At 43.7% G+C, this 27,812-nt stretch overlaps 1 protein-coding gene across 2 annotated transcripts; it reads right to left on the minus strand.

Moving 5' to 3' along the window:
- On the minus strand, positions 1 to 27,812 carry LOC122863789 (ankyrin repeat and MYND domain-containing protein 2-like). 2 transcript variants are annotated; one of them, XM_044170507.1, is made up of 10 exons: positions 27,598 to 27,812; positions 26,542 to 26,606; positions 24,965 to 25,103; positions 24,691 to 24,789; positions 24,447 to 24,607; positions 13,578 to 13,792; positions 5,013 to 5,121; positions 4,637 to 4,765; positions 4,403 to 4,526; positions 1 to 2,965 (listed from the first exon to the last, which is right to left on the minus strand). In XM_044170507.1, the coding sequence occupies exons 1-10, from the start codon at positions 27,662 to 27,664 to the stop codon at positions 2,811 to 2,813; spliced, it is 1,263 nt and encodes a 420-aa protein (XP_044026442.1). In that variant the 5' UTR covers positions 27,665 to 27,812; the 3' UTR covers positions 1 to 2,810. The 2 variants fall into 2 exon arrangements, with proteins under 2 accessions (XP_044026442.1, XP_044026441.1); XM_044170506.1 differs by having other exon boundaries at positions 4,986 to 5,121.

Below are 27,812 nucleotides of genomic sequence, written 5' to 3' on the forward strand. Positions count from 1 at the left end.
TCTGATGAAGGCAAACTTTATTCATTTTAAAAGATAAGGCAAATGACAGGCCCAGTAATAAGTCACATTCTTCAATTCTGCAGTTTTGTTAGACTGATAGAAGTGGATAGTTTAACAACACAACAACAAAAATCATATATTTTAAAAAGATAATCACTTCACAAGACACAACTGTATTTTCACACTTCAGTTCAGGAAACTGCAGAAATCTTTTTCATAAATACAATCACTCTTGGTATGTAGTTCATGACACAAAGCTGTGTCTGATCCTACATACAGAACTGAAATGTGTGTTCACTTTGATGTGACTGTCATGGTTTGAGGGTTTGTGTATGGTTATTTCCTGTTTTGTTTTGAAATGCTCTTTTCCCCTCATGTGTCTGGTAGTTTTACTTCCTGTCGTTGTTTGCTTTTCCCACCATTTTTGATTAGCTGCCCTGCCCTGATTAGTTTCACCTGTGTCTCCCTTCACCTGAGTGTATATATATATGATTCCTTTGGTCTATATCAGTTCCTCTTTGTCAAGTGTCCTGGCATTTGTTATCGGTGTGTTCTTTTGGATTGATACTTCGTTTCCCTTGGACCCTGCTGGATTTTGGACTCGGCCTGCTCCCTGTTGTATCTGTTTGTCTGTTTTGGACCGATTCCCCAGCCCTGCGACGAGTTGGCCACTGTCCAGGGTGTACCCTGCCTAAGGCCCAAAGTCACTGGGATAGGCTCCAGTCACCCGCGACCCCTAACGGGACCAAGCGGTAGAAAATGGATGGATGGATGGATGGATGGACCGATTCCCAAAATTTGACCCCTGCCTGAAAGCCCTTTTGTGTTCAATAAATCACTGAACTGCGCCTCTTCATCTGCCTATGGGTCTTATTCCCTCCTGTTCCCTGTTTCCCTGCTTGACAAACATAATAGTGACTGGCTAAAACACCTCTAATAAATTACACAGCTTGGTATTCTAACCACACTAATGCAAAGACTCTTCCTACATCATGATATATGCAGGGATGTAGTGTAGAGATAACTCATCTAAAAACATGCATGTACATGCAGTTCACAACCTGACATATCTATACATTTTGCAAGAAAGTGATGTACAATCTATGAAAATACTGTAAATAAAGAGAGCACAAAAGAGAACTTTATGTGACTAGAGGTCTAGAGGTCATGCTGCACCTATCATGTTATTTACTGATACATCACTACGTACTGGACTGAAAATGGCACTTGCAAGTTTTAAACAATAAGATCATGATATACCTTACTTGACCTTTTTTATTGAAACCAATTAAGTCCTTGGCCTAAACTTTTTCTTAACCTACAGATCAGAAACCACCTGGTTATTGGACACAGATGATATAAGGTTCCTAAATGTAAAACTGTGGAATTGAGGCCCCTGATGGCCTGATGCAGCTGTTCTACTTGATTGGACTAGGCCACTCTTGTGTTTGTGTGGTGCAACTCACTCATTAACATTGTTACCATGTGTCCTGTTAACACTGCAAAATCAAATTCATTCTCACCAGTAGAGAGAATGCTATCACCAAGGCAATGTAATTGTCAAGAAATGCCATGTGGAGGTCAAGGTGATGGATGGGCATGTTTGACTTTTTTTTTTTTGCAAGAGATTGTTGTTTGCGTCCCATCACAGAATTACAATTAATATTTTCCTTTTTATCACTGTAACCTTAACCAAATGTTTTTTGTTGCTTAACCATAGTCTGTTTGCCATAACCACAAGTGTTCCCTATCCTTAACCATACCATAGTCGACATGTGCAGATATTGTTGAAAGCGACAATTTAAAAAATCTTTGGACATTAAAAATTTTTGTTGTTGACCGCAATCTGGGGTTTTGCAGAATCATCCAAAATCAATGTTCCTCTGTGGCAATAGGTCAGTATAAATGAACAAAGTTCTTGCTGCTTTTTTTCATTATTTGTTGGCATTTTATGCCATTATTAGGTAGTGACAGTAAAGAGAAAACAGAAAATGAGGTGAGAGATGGGGAATGATATGCAACAAAGGTCACGGCCCAGTGCGAACCAAGCAGTTCCCATTGCAGTTCATGGTCAGCGAGAACTGGGGCGCCAGTTCTAACTTCTTTTAAACAATTTTACCTTATAGCACCACAAATCCAGCTCTCCAGCACTCTCATTGTGCCAAACATGGAGGATTGTTCTCTTATGTCTGTTGATATGCACAAAAACTTCAAACTTAAGTCATATTAATCACTTGTCTTGATTTATGACCAACCAGGTCTACATGCAAATTCATTCATAACATTTTGAGGTATCCTGCTAAAAAACTGATAATACGTGGAAAAAATATGATCTCTCAAAGTTATCAAACATAGGGGAAAGAATGAAGTCACCTCCTTAATATTTGAGATGCCATACTGTAGATATTTTAGACAAGTCCAAACAGTCTCTTTAACAGTAGTGAGCGATTGTTCCACCCTGAAAAATCTGGAATTACCAACAGTAAACTTCACTTTATGCCTCTTATTCACTTATCAGACTAACCAGGGTGTTTGCTGGCATCAATTTATAAGGTTTCTTATTTATAATATGGAAAATCTTAATACCTCAACTTTTTGCAGCTGCCCATGTATAAATATACAATATATATAATAAACATTATTTTGTATCACTGATTATCTAAAACTACATGGCTTGATGTGAAATATATAGGATGTACCCTGCTGACATGGTTTCTGTTCAGCCACGCCTGTCCATATGTAACTTTTGTGAAGATTCACAAAAAGAGATGAGTCAGCATTGTTCAGGACCCTTGGTTGGTTGTCCTGCCTCAGTCTTGGGAGCAGGACGGTCCCTCAGCAGAGGTGGAGGGACAGGCCAGCAGCTCTGCAGGGCAGCCTCCTGCCGCAGCCACCTTCTTCTCTGCCCGCAGACAAAGCTCTTGTAGGAAGTTTGCTGTCTCCATCACCAGGTCGCTGTCATCATCTAACAGGCAGCAGAGATACAGAGTAATGTCTATCTAACACTAGAGGGCACACTAAATTGTTAATAACACAGATTTCACTGTTCTGCTGCTGAACTGCATTACATTTTGCTATAAGTCAAAATGTCAGTCTGTTGGTAAGCCCCGGTCTGCTAGTAAGCAGTCTGGAATCCCACCGTTGAGGGTGGAGTCCTGTTACAGTCTTTCTCCCTGTCCCTCCTCGCCAGCCACATTTCAGTTTCCCTAGGCCCCTTCATTGCCATTTTCCTTCCATCCACCAGGTGCCCTCAGACTTTGCCTCCTTTCCTTATCACCTATCTACCCCACCCAACTTCACACCTGTTTCCACTTCCCTCATCTGATCTGCAAATGCCAGGCCTTCGCCGTCCACCATCTCAACTGCATCTTATTACCTCAATAGTCACTCACTGGCCTGAGCGTGCCTACCTGTTACCTGTCTACCTGTAAGCTATTTTTGGTCATTAAACCACAGAAGTCATCCTGCTGCCGCTGTCTGCCCTTGGGTCCAATTCCTGAGTTGTGACATAAATAAAATGGGACGATGAGCCAACACATACATGAAAGTGATTCTGAAGTGGACCTGCATTCCTCCTCCAACAAGCCCATTACCTGCACTAGAGAGTAGGAATAAGACCAATCACATTGAAGAGGAAGACAGGAAAGATTTACTACTTTGAAAATAAAGTAGCACTTCATATAAAGGGAACAAGCCTGGACTATACAAACATTTAATATACCTTTATTCCTTAATGCATTGCTATTATGGAATTGAGCTAATGTATAAGGGTGAAATATGTGTACTGTTGTACTGGGGTCTAAGATCCAGTGTTAGAAAATATCATCCAGTATTTTTGTACTGAAGGTGCAGATAATTGAGGCTTATATAGGCTTAAGATGTGAGTGAGATGAAAATTGATGACACTCTCTTGACACTATCTTGTCTGTGCTATGGAGTATGGAGCTAGGGCAAGAAGGTGACTAGCTTAGCATAAAGACTGAAAGCAGGGGAAACAAGCTGACTCAGTACCAGTACCTCTAAAGCTCAATGATTAACATGCATCTAATTTATTTAATCCACACACACATTGTTGTCACATTGTTTCTGGTAGGGGCCCTGTGTCGAACTCTAGTTTTAATACCTCCTTCTGGAGACACTAAAGGCTTTGTACTACTTCATCCATAATGCAGTAGAACTCCCCAACACCTGGAACACACTTTGATGTGTGTAAAATATAATGAAGGTGGCTCTTGCTGTCTTGCTGTACCTGTATGTGAGGGCAACAGGATACATACACAATGCACAGAGTGGGAGGAAGGTGGTAACCCACAGGCACCCACCAACAATATATCTCCAGACCAGCTTTGTGACCCATGGGTGTACAGTACATAACTGTAGAAAACCGGTAAAAGATGAGCACCTTTCAGTTCTTTCAACCTTGGAGTGTCCTTCTCCAGGTCAGCATCCTGCTCCTGCAGAGACCTGCACATCTTTTTATGGGTGAACCAGTGGAGCTTTTGGCACGTCAAGCTGCAGTAAGTCACCTTAAAGACAAATAAAAGAGAACATGACCTGGAGGTAGTTTAACATGGAGATTTTTGATGACACGATTGACCTATATTACAGATGGTGGCTTTTAACAGACTTGACTTACTGCTTTACAAAGGGAACACCTCTTGTCTGCTCCCCTCTCCCCACATGTAGCACAGTAGTCAGCATCTACAAACGCCATCTGACCTGTCAGGGCCTGGGTCAACACTGAGAATGCTGTTGGGTCATTGCCCTGGAAACAAGATGCAATGGTGTATTAAGGTTATATCAACAAGAGTGATTAAAAAGAAAATAATTACTTAGTAACCTATAACACCCTCTATCATCAGCTGCTACTACTAACAATTGTTCTAACACTATTCTTCCTCACTGATCCTTTAAAAACAAAGGCCTTTTGCTAAAATTTATATTTTATAATTACACTTCAATTCTCTGATATGTACTTCACTTACAATCTCTACCGGTGCAATGCTCCTCACCAGCTGCTGAAGGAGTGTGGCCTCGCAGTAAGGAAACTTCCTGATGCAGTCCCGAATGAACTTCTCCTGGTACTGTGGGAAGCCATCACTGTCTCTCCCCCTCAACAGGCTGTGACCCAACAGCATTAAAGCAGGTCAAGGTAACAGTAAAAAGAGATGATATTTATTATGACTATGATTCCAATTTATATTTTCATTTTAGACTTTAGCATGACTAAATTCTCATTGTACACATACATAGTCAGCCACTACACGAACCAGGCTGGAAGTCTCACTCCTGGTCTGGCTCCTGGTCTCCCACCTGCCTCCGTCTCCTGGATCTTGTGTCTGCCAGTCCACCACTACCACTCGGCCTACTCCACTCTGTGGATCCGCTGCCAGGCCTCCATCTGGGGCTACAGTAGCCTCGGCACCGCTTCCTCTGGGGCTACAGTAGACGGCACCGGTGCTACCACTCTGGAGAAGTGCTATCTTCAGTCATCTCTACTGTTATATAAATACTGACTTACCTCAAAACAATCTCATTGTGTTCTGCATTTGTGGGTTCTCGGATCATGCATTGCGACAAATTTATTGTACCTAGTGGTTGGATTCAAATATTTGTTGTAGATATTTAGGGTCCCAAGAGAATGAACCTGACTAATCGTGGTGGTTCTTTGACCTCTGCTCTATTAAGCTTCTATCCACAGGCCAACAATTCACATCTCACAATCTAATGTGCAAATTACCATCAAATGTACAAAGCAAATTCATGCTGCACAGAGGATCTCTGTCCATTTTGCTGCTGTTTCCCCATTACTCTGGATCAGAGGTTTTCAATCTGTGAGGCACCTCCCTAGTGGGAAACGGGAGAGTTGAAGGGGGGTGGGCATGGAAGGAGAGATGTGAGGCAAAGATACTGCATAGATTTTTAACTTGTATCTGAATTCTCAGAGTTTTTATCAAGTTTAGTCCTTAAAACAGAAAGTAATTATTGTAGGTGATCTCAATTTTCATGTGGACATTTAAAACGATAGCCTTAGTACTGTGTTTATCTCATTATTAGATTCAATTGGCTTTTGTCACTGTACATAAACCCACTCAGTGTTTTAACCACACCCTTGACCTTTTCTGGTATATGGCACTGAAATTGAAAATTTAATGATTCTTTCCACAGAGTCCTTCATTATTGGACCATTATTTAATAACTTTTGAACTCCATTAGGCAAAAACTCCTACACTAGATGTATATCCGATCCAATCTGCATTTAATTCTGTGCTATGTCTCAATATAACAGAGGACTCCTGCGAACAACACTCGATTCTATCGCCTCTCTAAAATAGAAGATAATAAAACAAAGAAGGTTAGCTCTATGGTATAACCCCCCAAGCATGCAAATTAAAGCAAACATTGTGAAAACTTGAAAGGAAATGGCATTCCAACAATCTGGAAGAATCTCGTTTAGTCTGGCAAGATAGTCTTAAAACATAGAGGAAGGCCCTCCGTAATGCCAGAGAATCTTAATACTGTAATGGCAAGAACAAACGGACTCTCTGATATAATAACATACAGATGTTATTCATAATTGTTTGGTGTCAATAATTGATCTGTGTATGATTGTTTGGACTGCGAGATGAGAACAGTACACTGATAATGATGACATAGAATTACAAATTATCCTATTGACTGTTATGTCCAGACTTCAGGGACACTCTTCTCCCTGGGCTGAGGAGCCTGACCCTGAAGACTGGATAAATAACTGAGGCTCTTTTTCCTCTGTACTCATTCAGAGCACATTATACTGATGTATGTTTTGCTGCTGTGAGTCTGTCTGTAGACGCTTGAAGTAAACCTACAGAAAGACAAGTGATTGCCTTGAGTGTTTCTTTATTCCGAAGAAATTGCCACTACACTACACATCATTAACAGAGGAAAATAAAAACAACCCCAGGTTTCTTTTCTGCACTATAGCCAGGCTGACAAAGAATCACAGCTCTACTGAGCCATGTATTCCTATAGCCCTCAGTTGTAACAACTTCAAGAGTTTCTTTAATAATACAATTTTAACTATTAGAGTTAAACTCAAATGGTACCGATTTATCTTCAAACACAGGAACCTTAGAAACAACTGTAAGACTTGATATATATATTTGACTGCTTTGTTGCTATGGATCTTCTTCAACTTCAATGATTACTTCATCTAAGCCATTAACCTGTCTCTTAGACCAAACTAGGCTGCTTAAAGAAGTTTTACCCTTAGTTAGCACTTCTTTACTGGATATGATCAATCTGTTTTAATTAATAGGCTATGTACCACAGTCCTTTAAAGTAGCTGTAATTAAACCGTTTCTTAAAAAAAGCCCACTCTTGATCCTGGGGTTTTAGCCAAATATAGACCTATAACTAACCTTCCCTCTCTCTCTAAGATCCTTGAAAAAGCAGTCGCCAATCAGTTCTGTGACTTTCTACATAACAATAGTTTATTTGAGGATTTTCAGTCAGGATTGAGAGTGCATCATAGCACAATGACAGTACTGGTGAAAATTACAAATGTCCTTTTAATTGCATCAGACAATGGACTTGTCTCTGTACTTATCTTGTTAGATCTTAGTGCTGCATTCGACACCATTGACCATCACATCCTATTACAGAGACTGGAACATCTAATTGGCATTAAAGGACCTTTTTATATCCTATCCTTTAGATCAATCTCAGTTTGTACATGTTAACAGTGAGTCCATGCCAAAGTTAGTCACGGAGTTTCACAAGGTTTGGTGCTTGGACTGATTCTATTCACATGTCGAAGTGTCCTTGGGCAAGACACTGAACCTCAAATTGTGCCTTCGGTGTGCCAAATTGTGTCTTCGGTTTGTTAATGTGTGTGAATGATTCGTTACTTTGATGAGCAGTTCTGCCATCAGTGTATGAATGTGTTTGAATGGGGTGAATGTGATATGTAGTTGCAGTGCTTTGAGTAGTCAGAAAGACTAGAAAGGTTATAAGTACAGACCATTTACCATTTACCAAATGTACATAAGTATTCACAGCCTTTGCCATGACACTCAAAATTGAGCTTTGGTGCGTCCTGTTTCCACTGATCTTACTTGAGATGTTTCTACAACCTGATTGGAGTCCACCTGTCTTAAATTCAGTTGATTGGACATGATATGGAAAGGCACACACCTGTCTATATAAGGTCCAACAGTGCATGTCAGAGCACAAACCAAGCCATGAAGTCCAAAAAATTGTCTGTAGACCTCTGACACAGGATTGTATCGATGCACAGATCTGGGGTGTTGACTCGCCAGGTTCCCCCATCGATCAACCTCCACATGATCCCTCGCCAGAATACCAATTACACGCACCTGCTCCCCATCAGCACCAAATCAGTACTGGATAAAAGGATCACCACTCACGCCAGTCTGTTGTCCGGTCTCGTTCATGACAGAAAGGACTACTCTCGACAACCCTAACTCGACTTATTCCCTTTACATCGTGTTTCATTTTCTTCATGCTTCCCCTCCAATGTGTGCTCCACTCCTGTCTGTGCCAACGAGTTACCTCTCCAGTATGCGTCTCCCTACCAGCTCTCCACCATCCACGACAATTCAGTAAGACAAAGGACAGTATCTGGGTTCATTCTTCATCGTCAGTAATTCCACTGCCTGCTATCTGTGTCTGCTCTGCTGTTGTTGCAATAAAACTCCATCTTGTTTCATATCGGTGTCTCCCGACTCTCTGTCCGTAACAGAAGACCGGTCCATCGATACTGGACAACAGAATGAGCTCTCCGGATCCATTTCAGGAGCTGGTGGACGGCCTTCGCCGGCTACTCTCCTCCAATCCACCTATCTCCACACCAGCAAGCTCTTCCGCCCTTCTCTGGCTTGGCACAGGACTGCAACAGATTTCTCCTGCAGTGTTCACTGGTCCTGGAGGACCAGTGAACACTGCAGGACACTGGTCCTGGAGGGCACCTGTACCCTGACGATCGCTCCAAGGTGGCCTTCATCATTTCACAACTACACGGACATGCTCTCCAATGGGCAGAATCCCTCTGGTCACAGAATGGACCAGCAACACAATCTCTGTCCACTTTCATTAATCACTTTAAAGTTTTTTGGCATTCCCGCGGGTGACTCATCAGCAGGCGAGAAGCGCTATCATTTAAAACAGGGTTCTAAATCCATCCAAGACTATGCACTATGGTTCCGGACTCTCGCAGCAGTCAGTGGATGGAATGAAACATCATTGATCACCACTTATCACCAGGGTTTGGATCCCAGGGTGTGGTTGCATCTCGCCGCATACGAGGATTCCATCGGCCTTGAACGCTTCATCCAGCTCTCCATCTGAGTGGCCACTCGTATGCAGACGTGTCTTGAAGAACACCAGGGCCAGTCCTCCACCTCATCATCTCTCTGCCAGCCAGAGCCCATCAGCCCTCCAGAACCAGTCCCCATGCCCCATCCGTCCACCTCGGCCCACGGTGAGTACCATCATCCCCTCCATTAACAAAATGAAACCACTGACAACCATTGTAGAACTTATTGCACCCAATCTCTGCCTTCCAGTTCATGCTCTCCTCAACTCCGGGTCAGCCGGCAACTTCATCTCGGTGCCCTCTGTCGCCAGCTCAACCTCCCGACCAGTCACACCCCATCCATCTACCAGATTCACTCCGTGACTTGGCAACCTGTCAGCCAGAACGAAGTACAGTGGAGTGCTGGCCCGGTCACACTTCAAGTCGGACTACTCCATAGGGAACAACAACATCTACTGGTTCTGGAGGATTCAACCGCTGATGTGATTCTCGGGAGCCCATGGTTGGAGAAGCATTTCCTGGAGAGATTCTGAAGTGGGGCGACACCTGCTTCCCGGACTGTTTCCTTCACCGACCTCAACCTCCCGCTCCACGCTCCGAGATGATACCGGTATGCTCTACCTCCATTGAGAGCTCAGTGGAGAAACAGTCCGTGGATATCCCTTCGTGTTATGCCCCCTTCAGAGACGTCTTCTGCCCCAAGAAAGCCTCAAAGCTGCCTCCACACCTCGCTATAGACATAATTCTGGGTGAGCCAGTTCCCCGCGGGAAGATATACCCGTTATCAATCCCAGAACAGAAGGCCATGGAGGAGTACATTCGTGAAGCACTCCAGCAAGGCTACATCCATCCATCCACTTCCCCTGCTGCTTCTAGTTTTTTCTTTTTGGACAAAAAGGAAGGTGGCTTGCAGCCCTGCATCGACTACTGGGGACTCAACAAGATCACGGTCCAGTTCCGGTACCCACTTCCCCTTGTCCGAGTGGCTCTGGAACATCTCCACGGGGCCACTGTGTTTACAAAGTTGGACCTCCACAGTGCCTACAACCTCATCCGAATACTTAAGGGGGACGAGTGGAAGACAGCCTTCATAACTCTCACAGGACATTACGAGTATCTAGTCATGCCTTACGGTCTGGTCAACGCCCCCTCCGTATTCTTCAACCATAAGGTGCTCTGGGAGTTCCTCCACAGGTTCGTCCTGGCCTACATAGACGACATCTTGATTTACTCCAGGAGCATGGCAGAACATCGCCATCACGTTGCAGAGGTCCTGAAACGCCTGAGGAAGTTCCAGCTCTTTCTAAAAGTGGAGAAATGCTCTTTCCACCAAACCTCAGTGCAGTTTCTTGGCTATACCATCAGCCACAGTGGCATCTGGATGGACGAGGGGATGGTCAACGCCATCAGAACCTGGCCCACTCCATCAACCATAAAGGAACTCCAGAGATTCCTCGGTTTCGCAAACTTTTACCATAGATTCATCCAGGGCTACAGTTCCATTGTCTACCCACTTACCAGTTTACTCCGCAATAAGCCCAAGTCACTGTACTGGTCTGCAGCTGCAAATGAGGCCTTCAACACTTTAAAGGACACCTTCACCAACGCACCGCTCCTGGTCCACCCCGACCCGGAGAAAGCTTTCGTCATAGAAGTGGACGCCTCAGCCTTTCACAGCAGCAGGGGAATCCTGCCAGACTCCACCCATGTGCCTTCTTCTCTCGGAAACTTAGCCCGGCAGAGAGGAATTATGATATCGGTAACCGAGAACTTCTAACCATTAAACTGACCCTAGAGGAGTGGAGACATTGGCTGGAGGGTGCCAAGCACCCATTCCTGGTACTCACGGATCACAAAAATCTAGAATACCTACGCCAAGAGGTTGAAACCACGCCAGCCCCGATGGGCACTGTTCTTCACACGCTTCAGTTTCAAGATTTCCAATCATCCCGGCTCCAAGAATGGCAAATCAGATGCCCTATCCCGACTATACACTTCCGAGGAGACCACAGAGGAACCAGAATCCATCATTCCCCAAAGAATCATTATTAATCCCATTCAATGGGCAGACCACTCGGTGCCCTCTGCCACTGCCTCCTCTGACCCTACGTACGAATATGTACTCAGAACACAGCACAACCCGCTCATCCACTCCTCACACTCTTCTCTGGGCACTGACCACCCAGGTGCCAATGACACCAAGACACATTATCTAAAGATATAGTTGCTCTACAGGGCATTGCCCAGGTCTCCAGCACCACCGTAAGGAACCTTAGAGTTATCTTTGATCAGGATATGTTCTTTAACTCCCACATGAAACAAACTTCAAGGACTGCCTTCTTTCACCTATACAACATCAAAAATCAAACAACAAAAATCAGACACATCCTGTCTCGAAATTATGCTGAAAAACGAGTCCATGCATTTGTTACTTCTAGGTTGGAAATTGCAATTCTTTATTATCAGGCTGCCCGAATAAGTCCCTTAAGACTCTCCAGTTGATCCAGAATGTTGCGGCATGTGTACTGATAAGAACTAGGAAAAGAGATCATATTTCTCCAATATTAGCTTCTCTGCACTGGCTCCCTGTAAAATCCAGAATAGAATTCAAAATTCTTCTCCTCACCTACAAAGCTCTTAATGGTCAGGCGCCATCGTATCTTAAAGAGTTCATAATACCTTATTACCTGACTAGAACGCTGCGCTCCCAGAATGCAGGGTTACTTGTGGTTCCTAGAGTCTCCAAAAGTAGAATGGGAGCCAGAGCCCTCAGTTATCAAGCTCCTCTCCTGTGGAATCAGATCCCAGTTTGGGTTTGGGAGGCAGACACCATCTCCACATATAAGAGTAGGCTTAAGACTTTCCTCTTTGATAAAGCTTATAGTTAGGGCTGGTTTGGGTGAGTCCTGAACCATCCCTTTGTTATGCTGCTATAGGTCTAGACTGCCGGGAGACTTCTCATGATGCACCTCTTTCCTCTCTCCTCCTCTCCCTCTCCATTTGTATGCATTTTTATCCTATTACTGCATGTTACTAATTTGACAACTTCTCTCTCCTGTAGTTCTGTGCTTTCTCATTTCTCGTTTCTCTCCTTCTGTTGTTTTCAGCAGGTAGAAATACCTGCTGAAATATGTGTGTTTTGCATTTGTGTTTACATTTGAGATTATACAGATAAAAACAGTTTTGGGCATAATTTAACTGTGGATTTTGCAGTCTAATTTAAGAGGATAGTCAATCATCAAATCTCGCACAAAACTACGAGAAGGGATGCGTGCTGCATAAATAATTTTAGGAGCTAGATACCAAATAGTCATGTATGGTGATCATGGATATAAGAAAGTGGCTTAATGTTAAAGGAAATTCAACCGAAAAAAATAAAGAGATGTCCAGCAGAATCGGAAGAAAGACAGGATGAAATCAAAATAAAGGACATCATGATTTTGTCATGAAATTCCTGATGAAATCACTGGAACACTGGAAATTCCTATCACACTCAGATTGACAGATTGTAATAATACTACACAACAACTAAATCAGAGTTATTAATGTTTTCTGATGCTGTTAAAGAGGTTCCAGTGATTACGTATTGCACTGCTATAGTGATATATATGATAAATATATGAACCTTGAAGTGGGGGGGACTCACAAGAGGCAGATTAATACCTAGTATGATTCAAGCTCCAAGAACACTGGAGCCTACACTGCCCATAATGCAATTTGGTTCGATCGCATCTCTCCCTGCCTGGTAAATGCACAATCCTAATTACATAAGCAGGGTTATTTTCTCAAACTTTAAGTTACTGAAAACTGTTTAACAGGCTGAGTAGTACTCCTCATGACAAGTATAGTGATCCTGATGTGTACAATCGGTGGAGTGCCCCTATGCAGCTATGTTTAAACACAGCAGAAAAATAGGCCTATATTTTCAATTATGATCATTTGTGTGACACACAAAATGCTATAAATCAAACTCTTTAATCAATAATGTTATTATACTGCATTTAAATGATCCAGAAGATAAGGACTGGGCCTTTAATAATCTGTTATGGTTGTGATAGCGTGTCTGTGTTTCCAGTTGTTTTCCCCCTTCCCTTTCTCTCGTTTTCCCCTGTCTGTCTCTCTCAGTGTGTGTGTCCGTTATGACAGCAACTTGATGCTGATCTACCCATCAACTGTAAACAGTGTAACAAACTGTAAAATGAGTGCTGGGATGCTGCTGGTTATATTCAGGGGACAGACACATTCCACTCTGAAGCCTCACCTCTTGACAAGTGCGTCCAGCTTGTCATCTCGTTTCTGTAGGAAGGCCAGGCATTTCTGCAGAACACAGCTGATGTAGTGCATCTTCATGGCCAGGACCTCGTTCATGTCTTGTTGCTTCACACACTGCTCACACAGCAGGTCCATCACCTGGTAACACTTCTCCAGAGCTGACACGTCCACCAGCACAGGGTTCTCCTTCACCAGCATGACTATCTGACAGATTGGAGAGTTGGTTAGACAAACATTTCTGGGCAGAGCTGTTCTGAGGGCAGAAATATTGTCATTGATTGAGACAGGGAGGAGAGAGCACATACAGTATATCTTTTAAGTTATTCCATCTCATACTGTGTTATCCATAGTTTATGCATATTGTGCTGTTAATGTGGCACCCTGGACACTTTAGTGGCAAAGATTATGCCCAGAATTATTATTGTTTTAGTTTGTGTTATTACCTTGGTTTACCTTGATTACCTTCTAAGTACGTTTTAATTAGTGTATAATCACCTGGGGGGAAAAAGAATCATTGTGTTTTCATTAGGAAGGGTCCCCTTCCACGGAGTTCGCTATGTTGCGCTGCCATGTTTCTACAGTAGCCCAGAACAGACAAACCAAACACTGGCTCTAGATGGGGTTGTTCATGTTTTTTGCGAGTCACAGCCACCGTAGTTTCTCTACATGCTTGGAAGGGGAGGGTGAGGCGAGCAGGTTTCAAATGGCTGCAAACTGCAATTTCACTGCTAGATGCCGTTAAATCCTATACACTGGACCTTTAAGTTGCTCTATGGCAATATTTGTTTTCACCAATAGATGGCAGTAGTTGCTTTGTTATGTTAGTGACTGGCACTGTAATCCTTGTCAGAAGTAAGTTAGCCCAGTCTGAGCAAAGGACTGTCAGGATCAGGATAGCAGCAAACAAGGAAGCCGATATTCATCCAAGACTGTCCTTTTGCACCACTGTCACACCTCACAAGAGGGCCTGGGCGATGTTTTACAATATATCAAAAACAAGAAGGCAAAATGAAGTTGATTGCGTAATTGGCGAAGCTGCCAACTATATACAATATAATCCGCAGAGTCTCCTTAATGTCAGGACACACACGGTTCAAGGACATTAACACCCCTGAGAAAAATGATCATATGTATTCCTGGAAGATGGAATTCCTGGCCTTGAGGTGGTCAATTTGTGAACGCTTTCAGGACTATCTTTATTATGCCCAACATTTTGTTGTCTACACAGACATATGTCCTCACAACAGCAAAACTGAATGCAACAGGCCATCCGTCAGTGGGTGAGTTGAATGACTTTAACTTCACAATCAGATATCGACCAGGCAAGAGGAATGCAGATGCTGATAGTCTATCCAGGTTACCTTTTGACATCAACCAGTACATGTGCACAGTGAAGGTAAAGCAGGATGTTATCAGGGCTGCTGTGGAGAGCACAGTGCTACAGAGGGAGAGCGCTTTCATGAGACCACTGTAGTCAGTCCAGTGTACCATCTGCTGGAAAGTCTCCCTCACATGAGGAAATCAGGGTGAGCAGCAAGATGTTTTGATAGGTCGTTTCCTGAAATACAAAGCCAATGACAATCTGCCAAACGGTCGAGCCCTGAAAGCAGAACCACCTGATTTCCACTACAATGTCCACACTGACTCCCTGGATGGAAACCGGGGTCACTGGTGCCTTGGCCCTTTGTAGATCTACAACCAGCTCCTTTGACTTTGTCGCATTGAGCTGCAGATGGTTCTGCTCACACCATGAGACAAAGTTCCCCACCACAGCCCTGTACTCTCATCACCACCACTGATACATCCCACCACAGCAGAGTCATCAGAAAACTTCTGAAGGTGACAGGACTCTGCGTGGTAGCTGAAGTCTGTGGAGTAGATGGTGAAGAGGAAGGGAGAGAGAATAGTCCCCTGAGGGGCCCCAGTGTTGCTGACCACGCTGTCCGACACACAGTGCTGCAGACGCACATGCTGTGGTCTGCCAGTCAGGTAGTCAACAATCCAGGACACAAGGGGGGCATCCACCTGCATCGCTGCCAGAATTCTCACCCAGCAGGGCTGCCCGGATGGTGTTGAAAGCACTGGAGAAGTCAAAAAACAAATAACGGGGGCAAATGCCATTGGGACCTGCAAATTACACAAAAGTACGACGAAACAGAGCAACAGTAACAGGCAGCATGCACATTGGCGGTTTTTGAGTGGTAATGAACCACTTTACACGCTTCGCACAAGTGTATGCAACAAAAAACAAGTCAGTAAAAACAGTGGTGGAAAAAGTAAATGATTTCACCCTCAACTTCGGCTTTCCAGTAAGAATCCATTATGACATGGGCAGAGAACTCAAGAATCAGATGTTTTCCCAACTGCATAAAGGTCTGTGGTATGCATGGCTCCCATACTACTCTGTACCATTAACAAGGCAAAGAACAAGTGGAGCATGTCAAGAGAACTCTGCTGCCCATGCTGAGAGCACTGACTGACACTGAAAAGGCAGACTGGAAGAAGTCACTGGCAAAAGTAGTGCATGCCTACAACAGCACTCAGAACGAGGCTACTGGGTTTTCTCCTTATTATTTGTTGTCCGGCCTCACTCCCCGACTGCCTGTAGATATCTGGTTCAACTTACCATCACAGGAGCAGCTAGTAAGCTATGAGGAGGGTGTGGCGAAATGGCAGCCATGAATGAAAGAGATCTATGAAATTGCATCAACAACAGCTCAGAAAGAAGCCTCTAGAGGCAAAAGATCCTACGACCAAAAGACCTACGGAGCCCAACATTACCCTGGCAACAGAGTCCAACTCCGCAATCTCACTTGAAGAGGAGGACCTGGTAAGCTTTCTTCACATTGGGAGGATGTGGTTGTGAGTCAAAAGAGCCCTGACATTCCTGTTTGTTAGATCAAACCAGAGAGAGGAGGCAAAAGCTGCACACTACAAAGAAATCTGTTGCTTCCATATGACAGTCTACCTGTGTCAGAGAGAAAAGAGCAGGACAAAAGAAAGACAGGCCTGAGACAAAGCAGAGGAAAAGCTCAAGAACAGTTATTACCCCAGGAAACAGATACGGCAAGTGAGAATGAAAGTGAACTTGTGTGGAGGTCTTCACACCAACACAACCATGAACGCAGAGTTAATGCTCCAACTCCTGAAACTGAGGCCTGTGAACAACAGGTGGGAGAACTTCAAACGAGAGACAGTCAGCCAGATCTACAGGATGTAGGACGGGAGGAGGAACTTGAGCTGCAGACAACACAGGATCATCACGATCTACAGGAGCAAAAAAACAAGCAAACACCTGATGAAGAAGACTGACACCAACAATGAGAGAGACTCTGATGCAAATCAGGGGTCATCACCTCTGGCACTGCTCATCCACCTTCAGAGAGCGACAGCGGCCAAGGATGCTGCCGTATGATGCACTGGGACATCCTACTGTCAGACAAGCAGGTATGGATAGTATTGAGGTGGGCACACCAGCACCTTGCTCCCAGAGACTGTGGTGACCCTGGATGGCCACAGACACACAGACAATGTGCTAGAGACTAGAGTAACAAACTGATACAGGTTAAAGAGACTAAGATTAAAAATGGGGAAAAAGGAACATTACAAACAAACCACTGTGATGGACAGAATATAATGTTCATCTTAAAGTACATATTGTCACTGGTTAAAAATTGGGATGGTGACAAACATGGTGTCTTAAAATGTAGACAATGCAAGTGTGGTAACAGACTAGAGTGAAGTGTTGGCCGATTATTGAGTCTAATTACAGTAGAAAATTCATCCCAGTGAGGTGAACTTGTGCATGGATCTTGCAAGGAAAATAATGGTTACCCTCCACAAGTCTTGGTATTATGTTCCAGTTGAGCAGCATTAACTTCTATTATGAGTTTAAATGTATTTCATTTAACATAGTGTGAAGAATGCTTTTATTGGACAAAGGTAAATATCATTAGTGTGTGTAACCATGATGATTATTCAAGCATAGACACTAGTAGTACAGTAATAGGTGTTTATGAAGTTAAAAAAAATGTAGCAACGTTTCTTTTCCTAAGTAGGGATGGTGTGGCACCGTGAACATTTTAGTGGCTAAGATTATGCCCAGAATTCAAAATGCTTTGTGTCACTTAATTGCGATATTCACTTTCGCCATTAGATGGTAGTAACAGCTTTGTTATGTTAGTGACTGGCACTCTCATCCTTGCCTAGAAGGAAGTTAGCCCAGTCTGAGCATAGGACAGTCAGGATAGCAGCTAACAAGGAAGCCGATATTCATCTGTCCTTTTGCTGTATTTGCAGGTGACAAAAGTGTGCAAATGCCATATACATTCATGTTAAATTTATTCTCATTTGTAGTGCCATGTTTATGTTTACAAAGTTATTAATGTTAGAAAATAACTAACGCTAGCTTTGATAGCTAGATGTATGGCTTTACGGTAGTGACCTGCCTTATTGCAATTGTATTGTTCTCATATAAGATGTGTACACACACACACACACACACGTCACACACACACCTAGCAGGATGAATGGCTGTGATAAAAAATTAGTATGGTGTGTACTCACAATGGCACACACAGGGAAGTGGTCAGTCCGTCCGACTGGCCGTAGCTAGCCTGCCAAACCCTGGCAGCGCGTAAAAGGTCAGATATTTGTTAGTCTGCCTGTCCTGGAAAGTCTGGATTGGACTCATCCTCTCATTATGCCATCTGCCCAGCAAACCATCCGTTTATCACCCTGGCTGTCTATTCCTGGGAGCCGGCTGCTTACGCTGTGGAGTGTTGGGCCTCACCATGTATGGGGAAACAAAGAGCAGCCTGTATGTAAAAGGTAAAGCCTGAAAAGGAGGCCTGAATGTGAAACACAGACCTGAACTATGAAACAGCATCAAATCTCCTCAGGTTCGTTAATTCACACCTGAGTGTGAGATTTAAGTTGAATCCAAACCCTAGATTCCTACTGGACAAGCCAGCACAGGAATGACAGAAGGTCTGGTACTGCGGCCATGATGTCATCAAACCTATAAACTCAGAGCGCACCATTCAGTCCCTGTCGTTCCATTGTGACTTTGGTTGCTGCAGGTGACACTCAACGTTGAACTTTGAAAATTCCTAGGTAAAAGTCTCTACTCGCTGGATGAGAAACAGACTGTCTTCTGTTCGGTGAACACACTTTGGATCCTGAACTATATTGTTATACTGCGCCGAAAATCTCCTACCTGCAGAAGGAAGATATGGATTTCCCGTTTTCTTCACAGAGGAAAAGATAACAGCTGCGCCCTATTTCTTCCACAGAAGGTCGACTCCACTATCTCCCTCCGCTGTCAACTGAGGGACAGCTTCGCCGTTGAAACTGCTGACAAAGCAGAATCTCGGCCACAGTCAGAATCTAAACCAAAAGGATTCCACCAGATAATTTCCAATTTCATCAAATCACTACCAAGAAGCAATATCAAGTAAAGAGGCTTGTGTCTGACAGCAGCGGCCCAACATCTGTTGCCCCATGTGAGGCCATCTAATACCAGTTTTACTGTAATATTTATGCATAATAATCCAGAATTACTCATTTTGAATTATTTTTGAAAACGTTTGAATTTTTCTTTTAGAAATTAATATTCTGTTGTGTTGTGGATCATTCCAGTGTGTACCAGTGGATAGTATTTGAACTGTTTTAGTTAACAAATGGCACGTTGTTTGGTGCCGCACCATGGAAACTCAATCATTAGCTGCTGTAGTTAGCCAGCCCCTGGTAGCCGGTGCGGACAGACTAGAGGTAGCTCCTGTTAGCCGTCTCCCGGCAGCTCCCGAGTAGCCGGGAAACCAGGGAGGCTGGGTGACTGCTTAGGAGGCATAGCCCTAAGCAGAAGCCCACAGTTCACCACCAACCTGTTCATGTTTCTAACAAGTTCTCCCCACTCAGGGACACACCCACTGAGGAACCAACTCTGATTACTGGCAGCTCCATTTTGAGAAACGTGAAGTTAGCGACAAATGTAATCCTGGCTACTAGTAACAACTGTATTTAAACGTTTTAAAAGATTGTTATTCACATTGGCGGTAATGACTCCCGATTACGCCAATTGGAGGTCACTAAAGTTAATGTTGAGTCAGTGTGTACATATGCAAAGACAATGTTGGACTCTGTAGTTTTCTCTGGGCCCCTGCAAAACCTGACCAGTGATGACAAGTTTAGCCGCATGTCTTCATTCCGCCGCTGATTGTCGAGGTTTTGTCCAGCAAACGATGTGGGCTTTGTAGATAATTGACAGACTTTTTGGGGAAGACCTGGTCTGATTAGGAGAGACGGCATTTATCCCACTTTGGATGGAGCAGCTCTCATAGCCAGAAATCTGGCTGAGTTTATTAGTGGACCAAAACCATGACAACTCAGAGTTGAGACCAGGTGGTAGAGTTGCAATCCTACACGCTTCCCTGAGCTTCCAGAGCAGTTACCCCCCCAAAACTCCTTAGTGACGGTGTCTGTCCCCAACCACTTAAATTAATAAAATCTAAAGTTAACAGAAGAGGAGTTATAAAGAAAAACCTAAAGAAAAACAGTGAAATAGCACAACAAAATAGTAGAATTAAATGTGGACTCTTAAACATCAGATCTCTGTCATCTAAAGCTGTACTAATGAACGATTTAATATCAGAGTATCATATTGACTTATTTTGTCTTACTGAAACCTGGCTAGGTCATGAAGAATATGTTAGCCTAAATTAATCCACTCTGCCCAGTCATATTAATATTCATATTCCTCGAGGCACCAGCCAAGGAGGCAGAGTTGCAGCCATCTTCGACTCAAGCCTATTAATCAACCCTAAACCTAAACTAAATTACTAGATCACTGGAGATCCACTGAAGACTGGACAACCACAGGAAACTAGAAAACAGGAGACTGGAGAAACACCGGAGACACAGGAAACTGGAGAAACACTGGAAACACAGGAACCTATCGCAATGAAGCTTTCTTGTCGACTGGTATGAGGAGTCCTAGCTATGAATGAGCTCGGACACTGTGGTGAGTAGTGTGCTTTTGTACCGGCTGTGATTGAGACTGATGGGGAGCAGGAGTGTGATTGGGAGCAGGTGTGGGTGATTACTGTCTGTGAGGCCTGGCATATCTGTGACAGTACCCCCCCCTCCACGGCCAGCTCCTGAGGGCCGAAACCCCTCCTCCCCGATGCGGTGGCCGTCCTCCACCACATGGAGCGAGTCGATCTGCTTGGGAACTTGGGCGGACGGCATGGGGGCTGGCCAGGCGAGGAGCTTGGGAACTCGGGCGGACGACCAGGAGCTTGGACCCGGGTGGAGCTGGTCACCTTGGGCGGACGACCAGAAGCTTGGACTCGGGTGAAGCTGGTCACCTCGGGCGGACGATCAGGAGCTTGGACCCGGGTGGAGCTGGTCATCTCGGACGGACGACCAAGAGCTTGGACCTGGGTGGAGCTGGTCACCTCGGGCGGACGACCAAGAAGCTTGGACCCGGGTGGAACTGGTCACCTCGGCGGACGATCAGGAGCTTGGATCCGGGTGGAGCTGGTCACCTCGGGCAGACGGCAGCGAAGGCTGGGACCCTCTGGAGGCCTCCCGGCCGGACAAGGAGCCAGTGACGGGACAGCAGGACAGGGAGCCGGTGACGGTACAGCCGGGCTGGAAACCAGCGGCTGGGCCTCTGGGCTGGAAACTGGCGTCTGGGCCTCGGCACTGGAGACTGGCGGTGGCGGCTGGGCCTCGGGACTGGAGGAGGCTGCTGCGGCGCTGGGATTGGGACTGGCGAGCAGCTGAGAGGTGGAGTAGGCGAGCAGATGGGGAGCGGTAAAGCCGAGGAGGTGGGAGGCTGCTGAGGCCGCAGACTGGAGGTGGCGAGCAGCTGGGAGGTGGAACAGGTGAGCCGCTGGGAGGCGGAGCAGGCTGAGGACTGGCTGACGACCCTATGCCCGGAGGGCCAAAATCCTTGCCAAGCAGTGTTAAGAACTGGCCCAAAGAGTTAAGACTGCCTCGTCCAGCACTCCTAGGGATCCCGCCCAGCTCAGTGCCGGGCCGACTAGCCGGAGCACTACGAAGGCTATCTTAGACCGTTCAGTCGGAAACTGGGTCGAAGACCAGGTAGCACTTCACCAGAAACTCCTCGCACTCTCCCACAGAGCCTGAGAAGGTCCCCGGCTGCGCCATCTCGCTAGCCGCCAGAAGTGGTGAAGGGTGGTTGAGGAGGTACCTCTGGACCACACTCTCCAGGTCCAGGAAGGGGCCACCGGGACCACGGGCTGTCATCCCTGCGGTAATCGGTCTGACCTTCGGTCACGTCACAGACAGGCAGGGACAAGTTTAGCCGCATGTCTTCATTCCGCCGCTGATTGTCTACACAAGTCCTTCTTGTGCTGGCTGAGGATAGAAGATGCCTGGCTCGCAAGCATTCTTCCAACCCCTGCCCCACTTCTGGGAACTCAACCTTTGTGGCATGCCCCTGCTTAACCATCACTCAACATATGACATATGCACCAATCCAGGTGTCAGCACAACCGCTGGTCGGCAGTACTGTTCAACAGTTCATGCCACGACTTTGAACTAATGCAAACAGTCATAAGGGAACTTCCCCATCCTTGATCAGGCACGTCTTTACACTTTCCTGACCAAGATAATCATGAAACGCTACATGAAACGCTACAAAACAAAGCAATCTGCGGAACTGCTCAAGACACTGAAGGTGACATGGTTGCCTATGATCTTGTGACCGAGCAAGAAGACAAAACCTCAGGTGGAGACACAACCCATCCCTTGCCAGTGGAGTCTTGTTAACTGAACTTTAGGAGACTGCATACTCTTTTTTGTCCCACAATCCTGAGCGCCATTGAACACAGCATTGGCCAGTCTGACCTGTGACCCAGAAGTCACCAGGTCAATAAAAAGGTCAGCGATCATTGGTTCTGTCTCTCTTTCTCCTGGAATCTTCACTGACTGACCGCCTGCTAACAGCTGGCTCTTTCTGATGAATGAAGGAAAAACTCTGCTCTGCATCCTGCCTGGCTTACCCCGACGAGGACAAGGAGTTCCACCTTGAAGTCAGCTTCTCCCCCCACTGCCTCAGTGCCACCTTGGCACAAAAATACGACACAGCCACACGAGTCTGAGCAGCGTCAAGGGAAATGTGTCAGCCACGATGTGGATGAACCGAAACACTACTAATAAGGCCCCAAGATGAATCAGTATGCAGAGATCATTGCAATTCTTATCACGCTCCAACAAGCTGCTAAGTTAGCTATTGTGCAGCTGGTGATTTGTTCTGACTCAAAATGTTTATCACTCATTTCTCCATTTGGAAGGAGAACTGCATGGGAAATGCACGGAGTAAGGAAGTCAAACACTCTGAACTCTTCCTGGCTTGCGGCCTACTTGTAATGGACTGTGGGATGACAGTGTACTGGAAGAACGTCAAGGGTCACTCCCATATCTCAGGCCCCAATAAGGATGATAACAAAGCCAACCATCTAGTTAAGCTGGGTGTGGAATAGGGTACGCCCCGGGAGTTCCAGAGTGAGTGCCACCCGATTTTCCAAAGTTGCACGGTAAATGCTATCACCCATCAGCAGGCAAGGGAAGTACAAGAAAATTTGGTAAAGATGTTCATGGTCACTAGAGGATGAATCTTAATGACTTTGGTGATCCCCTGAGTTTTTTATCAAGCACCACCCACAGGTTGACATTTTTGGTTCAAAGTGAAATCTAGTCGCCACAAAATTTAGTGCAGATATTCATGTTCCCCACAGGATGAATTGTAATAAATTTGGTGATCCAAAGTCAGTCAACTGGTCCATTGCTACTCCTCGGATAGCAATGACTTTGTTATGGACCCCATGACCCCATGACTGTTCTGCTAGCATCACAATCAGGGAAATTTTCCACTTGTACACCAGAAATATCAACATCTAATGGACAGACTGGCACTAAATATACTGAGCATCGTAATGTTTATCCCATGTTTGTTCCATGTTTTACCCATGTTTAATGACCCATGGCCTTTTCTCCAGGACAACCCTGATGGCCTTACCTGCAGCCACAAAGCTGATTTACAGTAAATGTTTGTAACCTTCCCACACTCACACTTTAGTTTTCTTTATAGTTTACACTTAATTGTTAATTTACTCATTTAATTTGTTGACCCGTTACATTCACATTGCACATGCATCAGCAAACAGATAAATTATGACATATAACTTTTATTTCATACATCATACTCATAGTTTATTTTGTATTTTTGGCAGTTTAGTTGCGAGATTTTGTTTGTTTATGTCTTTAGAATATTAGTTTTTGGTTATTTTTTTATGGTTAAGTGTTAAAATGTTTAAATTGATAGATTAATTGTCCTATTTTTATTTGTAGTTTAGTTGGTAGTGTTTGTATTTGTGTTTTGTTCCTAAAATGGTCTGATCAGCCATGATATACAGTATGTTCCCCTTTGTGTTCAGTTTGTTAGGTCAGTATGGTCAGTTCTATACAGCTTATGTTATCATAGCCCATCATAGAGTTTAGTTCTGTTTTTTATGGGCCCAGAACTTTGTAGCATATTCTATACCTTGTTTCTTTCATTTTTGGGTGAACAAAAGCCCCTTCTGAAATGTCTAATGCCTGCCATCTTGGTCCTTTACAAACCCTCAGAACAAACTTTACATTTTTAGCCTCACACAACAAAACAATCCGTAGTGTGCTAGACATTTCCAGCAACACTCTGTTTCACACTGATAAGGTTTACAATCACAGTAAGAACTGAACAAAAAAAAATTGGAAATGTACTTCTGAAATCATATGCTAGTAAACTTGTGAGTAAGTGGGAATGTTTCAGCTCATTACCAGGCCTCACCTTGACCGGGTTGAGGTTGGTGGTCATGATGATCTTGTGAAGGGGTCCTGCCAGCCTGGGGGGCAGCTTGGGCTCCCTCTCCAGCCCCTGTGGTCTGGTGTAGTACTCCAGCCTCGCCCGTGAGAAGAAGTTGTTGATCACTGTTACACAGTCGTGCTGGCCTGGAAGGTGAATGTGCAGGTTAAGATGTAAGCACCCTCACACTCACTAGCTAATTAGCAGTACAGTCTTTGTCCTGTCTCACCTACAAACGCTGCCATCTGAGCAGCAGTGCGACCCACAGAATTCACCATGTCTGTCTCTGCTCCTGCATCCAGCATCATGGAGGTGATGTCTGTTTTCCCTGGAGGAAGTTGGTGGTTTGATATTTAGTTACTCTACATTGCACCGACAATGATTTATCTGAACTACAATGAGGATTAATATTAGTCTAGTTAAACCAGATTCAAATTCATAAAAACTTCAAGATAATCTTACAATAGATGCTGCAAACCACACAACGTGACACACAGTTATACCTGACAGGCCAGCAAACATGAGAGCTGTGTATCCATATTCATGCTGGTTGCAGTTGACATCGGCCCCATGCTGCAGCAGCAGGCGACACATATCTGCCTTGCCCTTATAGGCTGCATGCATCAGTGGAGTCATGCCATACTTAAAAAACAAAGGAGAGAGACAACATTACATTAAGAGTTGGTTTATATGTATGCTGATTAATCTAGAAATAAAAGTAAGCCAGTTATTACTCAAAGCAGCACTATCTGATTCACTCTTTCAACTTCAACATCATTCATCTTAAGTTTGCTAAATATAGCAGTGATGGAAAGTTGAATTTTAGTCAGTGTGCATGAAAAATTTAACAAAAACAAAAAAACAGGTCCTGCAAAGTTAAAGGTCCCATATCCTTCCATAACTGCAATGTCGTCAGTTTGTTTCCAGCTGGGGACCTTTGTTGCATGTCATACTCCCCTCTCTCCCCCAGTCTCCTGTCTGCCTCTTCACTGTCAAACTGTTCAATAAATATGAAGAAATGGCAAGAAAAAATAATCTTGAATTCAATTATTTTATTTGACTGCATTTGAAGAATACTGGAACCTGATTGGGCAAAAGCAGCAACTCCTCTACTAAGATAATCCTGCATGCAAATGAGCAAAAATTGATTAATATTTATAATCAAATCCATACACATAATCCTGTGTATGCCTTACATCACACGCAGAAAACACTTGTGTAACATGTCTGTGATGTGGGTAAAGGTGACTGTGTGGGCAGTGATGTGAAGCTCTGTCACCACACCTGATTCTGACAGACAGGGAGTCTGAAGGAGTCTGTAGTGGCGTGGTGCTATTATCAAACACCTTCGAGGGCTGCGTCTGCCTCTCAAGTCGTCTCCATATGTCTCCATCACAATAGATAACATATGTTACAGTGACATTATGGGTGGAGGAAGTGGTGAGTTGGGGGTCATATTTATTACCTTCATTTTGTAACTCACATTTTGCAACATGAGCCTCCTGTAATTTTGTATCACTTTGAGCACCACAAACCAAATGGCACTGAGCTCTGCTGTATCAGCAAATTACATAACAAAAATTTAAAAAGAAAAGGGTAGTTAGTTTCTCAACCTGGAGTTCGGAGCCCACACAGGGTCACTTGATAAACAGAATGGGTCCTGGAAGATTTCTTATATTTACAGAATGAATGTTTGTTGAAAAAAATGGCTTTTCATTATTTCCATATAGGAGACCATGCTCTTGAAAATCATATACAAATGACTCAAGTTTACAGGACAACACTTGCTAGGAGTGAGGATTTTGGGATGTAAAATAGGGTCACAGTTAAGAAACCCTGTATTGTTAGGGTGCCCTGTTATCTTACATATTGCGGTTGCACTGTAAATTGAGCATTTTTCAATAAGAAAATCTAACCTAAATATATTAGTTGAGCCTGAAAGTTCATTTTTGACCTTGGAAACAGTAGTTTGACAAAATAATATTAAAAATATATATATTTTTTTTAGCAAACATACATTACCGTTTATAAAATACTACAACTGCTTACATTAAAGCAATTTTTCGTTCTATTTTCATACCTCATCCAAACAGTTGACTCGTAGTTCTTTGCTAGCAAGCAGCTGGGCAGCCTCCTGTACATCACCTGCAGACCAAAAATATCGTTGTAAATATATAACTGATGGCAAAGTTTGAGGTTTGGACGTTAAAGCAAGAAACAGCAGCAACAATAGAAGAGAGACTGGCCAAACACATTTATGATGTTTTGGTAGTTTGAGCCCTGGCTGGAGTTTTGATGGAGTATCTAAATGAAAACAAACATCAATACAATTCGTACACCTATCCTAATTATCCTAATTATAAAGAATTCTGGTAAAGGTTTTAATTTCCGGGTCTGCAATTTAATTTGAATAATTTCCTAAGAAGTTTCCTGGCAAGAACTATCTAATCTAATAATTTTTCCATGAAAGAAAAGCTCCATTTAAACTCAAATACATATTCATTCATTATTCATTTATTGGAAACTTTGTTCTGCATATATGTTGAATTGTACACTGCATGTAGACAAACTTCACATTTTTGCATGTTAAGCTGACCGGCTATGAAATGACTAAAATACTCTCTAGGTTCTATTGAAATTAATGAGGTATATGAATTTAACACGGTGTCTATTTTTCTTATAATTAGTACCAAATTACATAGTCCTGTACAGGAAACTTTTTTGAAATTACACACAAATTATATACCAATAAAATACAATTATCATGATTTTACCTCTAAAATGTTGTAGTGGCCTCCCAGTGTTGCCCTTTTGTTTCTCATTTATTACTGATGCATTGCAGAGATACAATAAAGACATCCAGTAATATCATTAAAACCACATGGTAAATGTTGATTTCAATACAGCACAATGTCAAGATTTGGACAATTTCTTGTGCTACAAAATGATCTTGAGTGGGATTTTTTTTACATGGTACTGTAAATTGAATAAAATGTATATGCTATATTTGTCATAAACAAAGTTTTCACAATAAAAAATAATAAGATATTTCTAATAACGGGAAAAAATAAAACAGAGTGAAGAAAGCTAAAAGTATAATCTTAATAACCTTTATAAACAGACCAGTACCACTCACCAGCAGCAATAACTTTCAGGATCTTCCTCTCAGATGCTGACAGATCTCCTTTCTGAGGTGCAGCCATCCTCTCTAATCAGTTCTGTTCTGGTCTGAATGATCTGTCTGGTTCTAAACTGGCCTGTTCTGATTTGATCTCTTCAGTTCTGCTGACAGTTTGAACAAACTCTGCTGTTCGGTCCAGCTGACAGTTACAGTCTACAGGTGGACTGATA

Source organism: Siniperca chuatsi, linkage group LG17 (genome assembly GCF_020085105.1).
Source record: "Siniperca chuatsi isolate FFG_IHB_CAS linkage group LG17, ASM2008510v1, whole genome shotgun sequence".
Lineage (NCBI taxonomy): Eukaryota > Metazoa > Chordata > Actinopteri > Centrarchiformes > Sinipercidae > Siniperca > Siniperca chuatsi.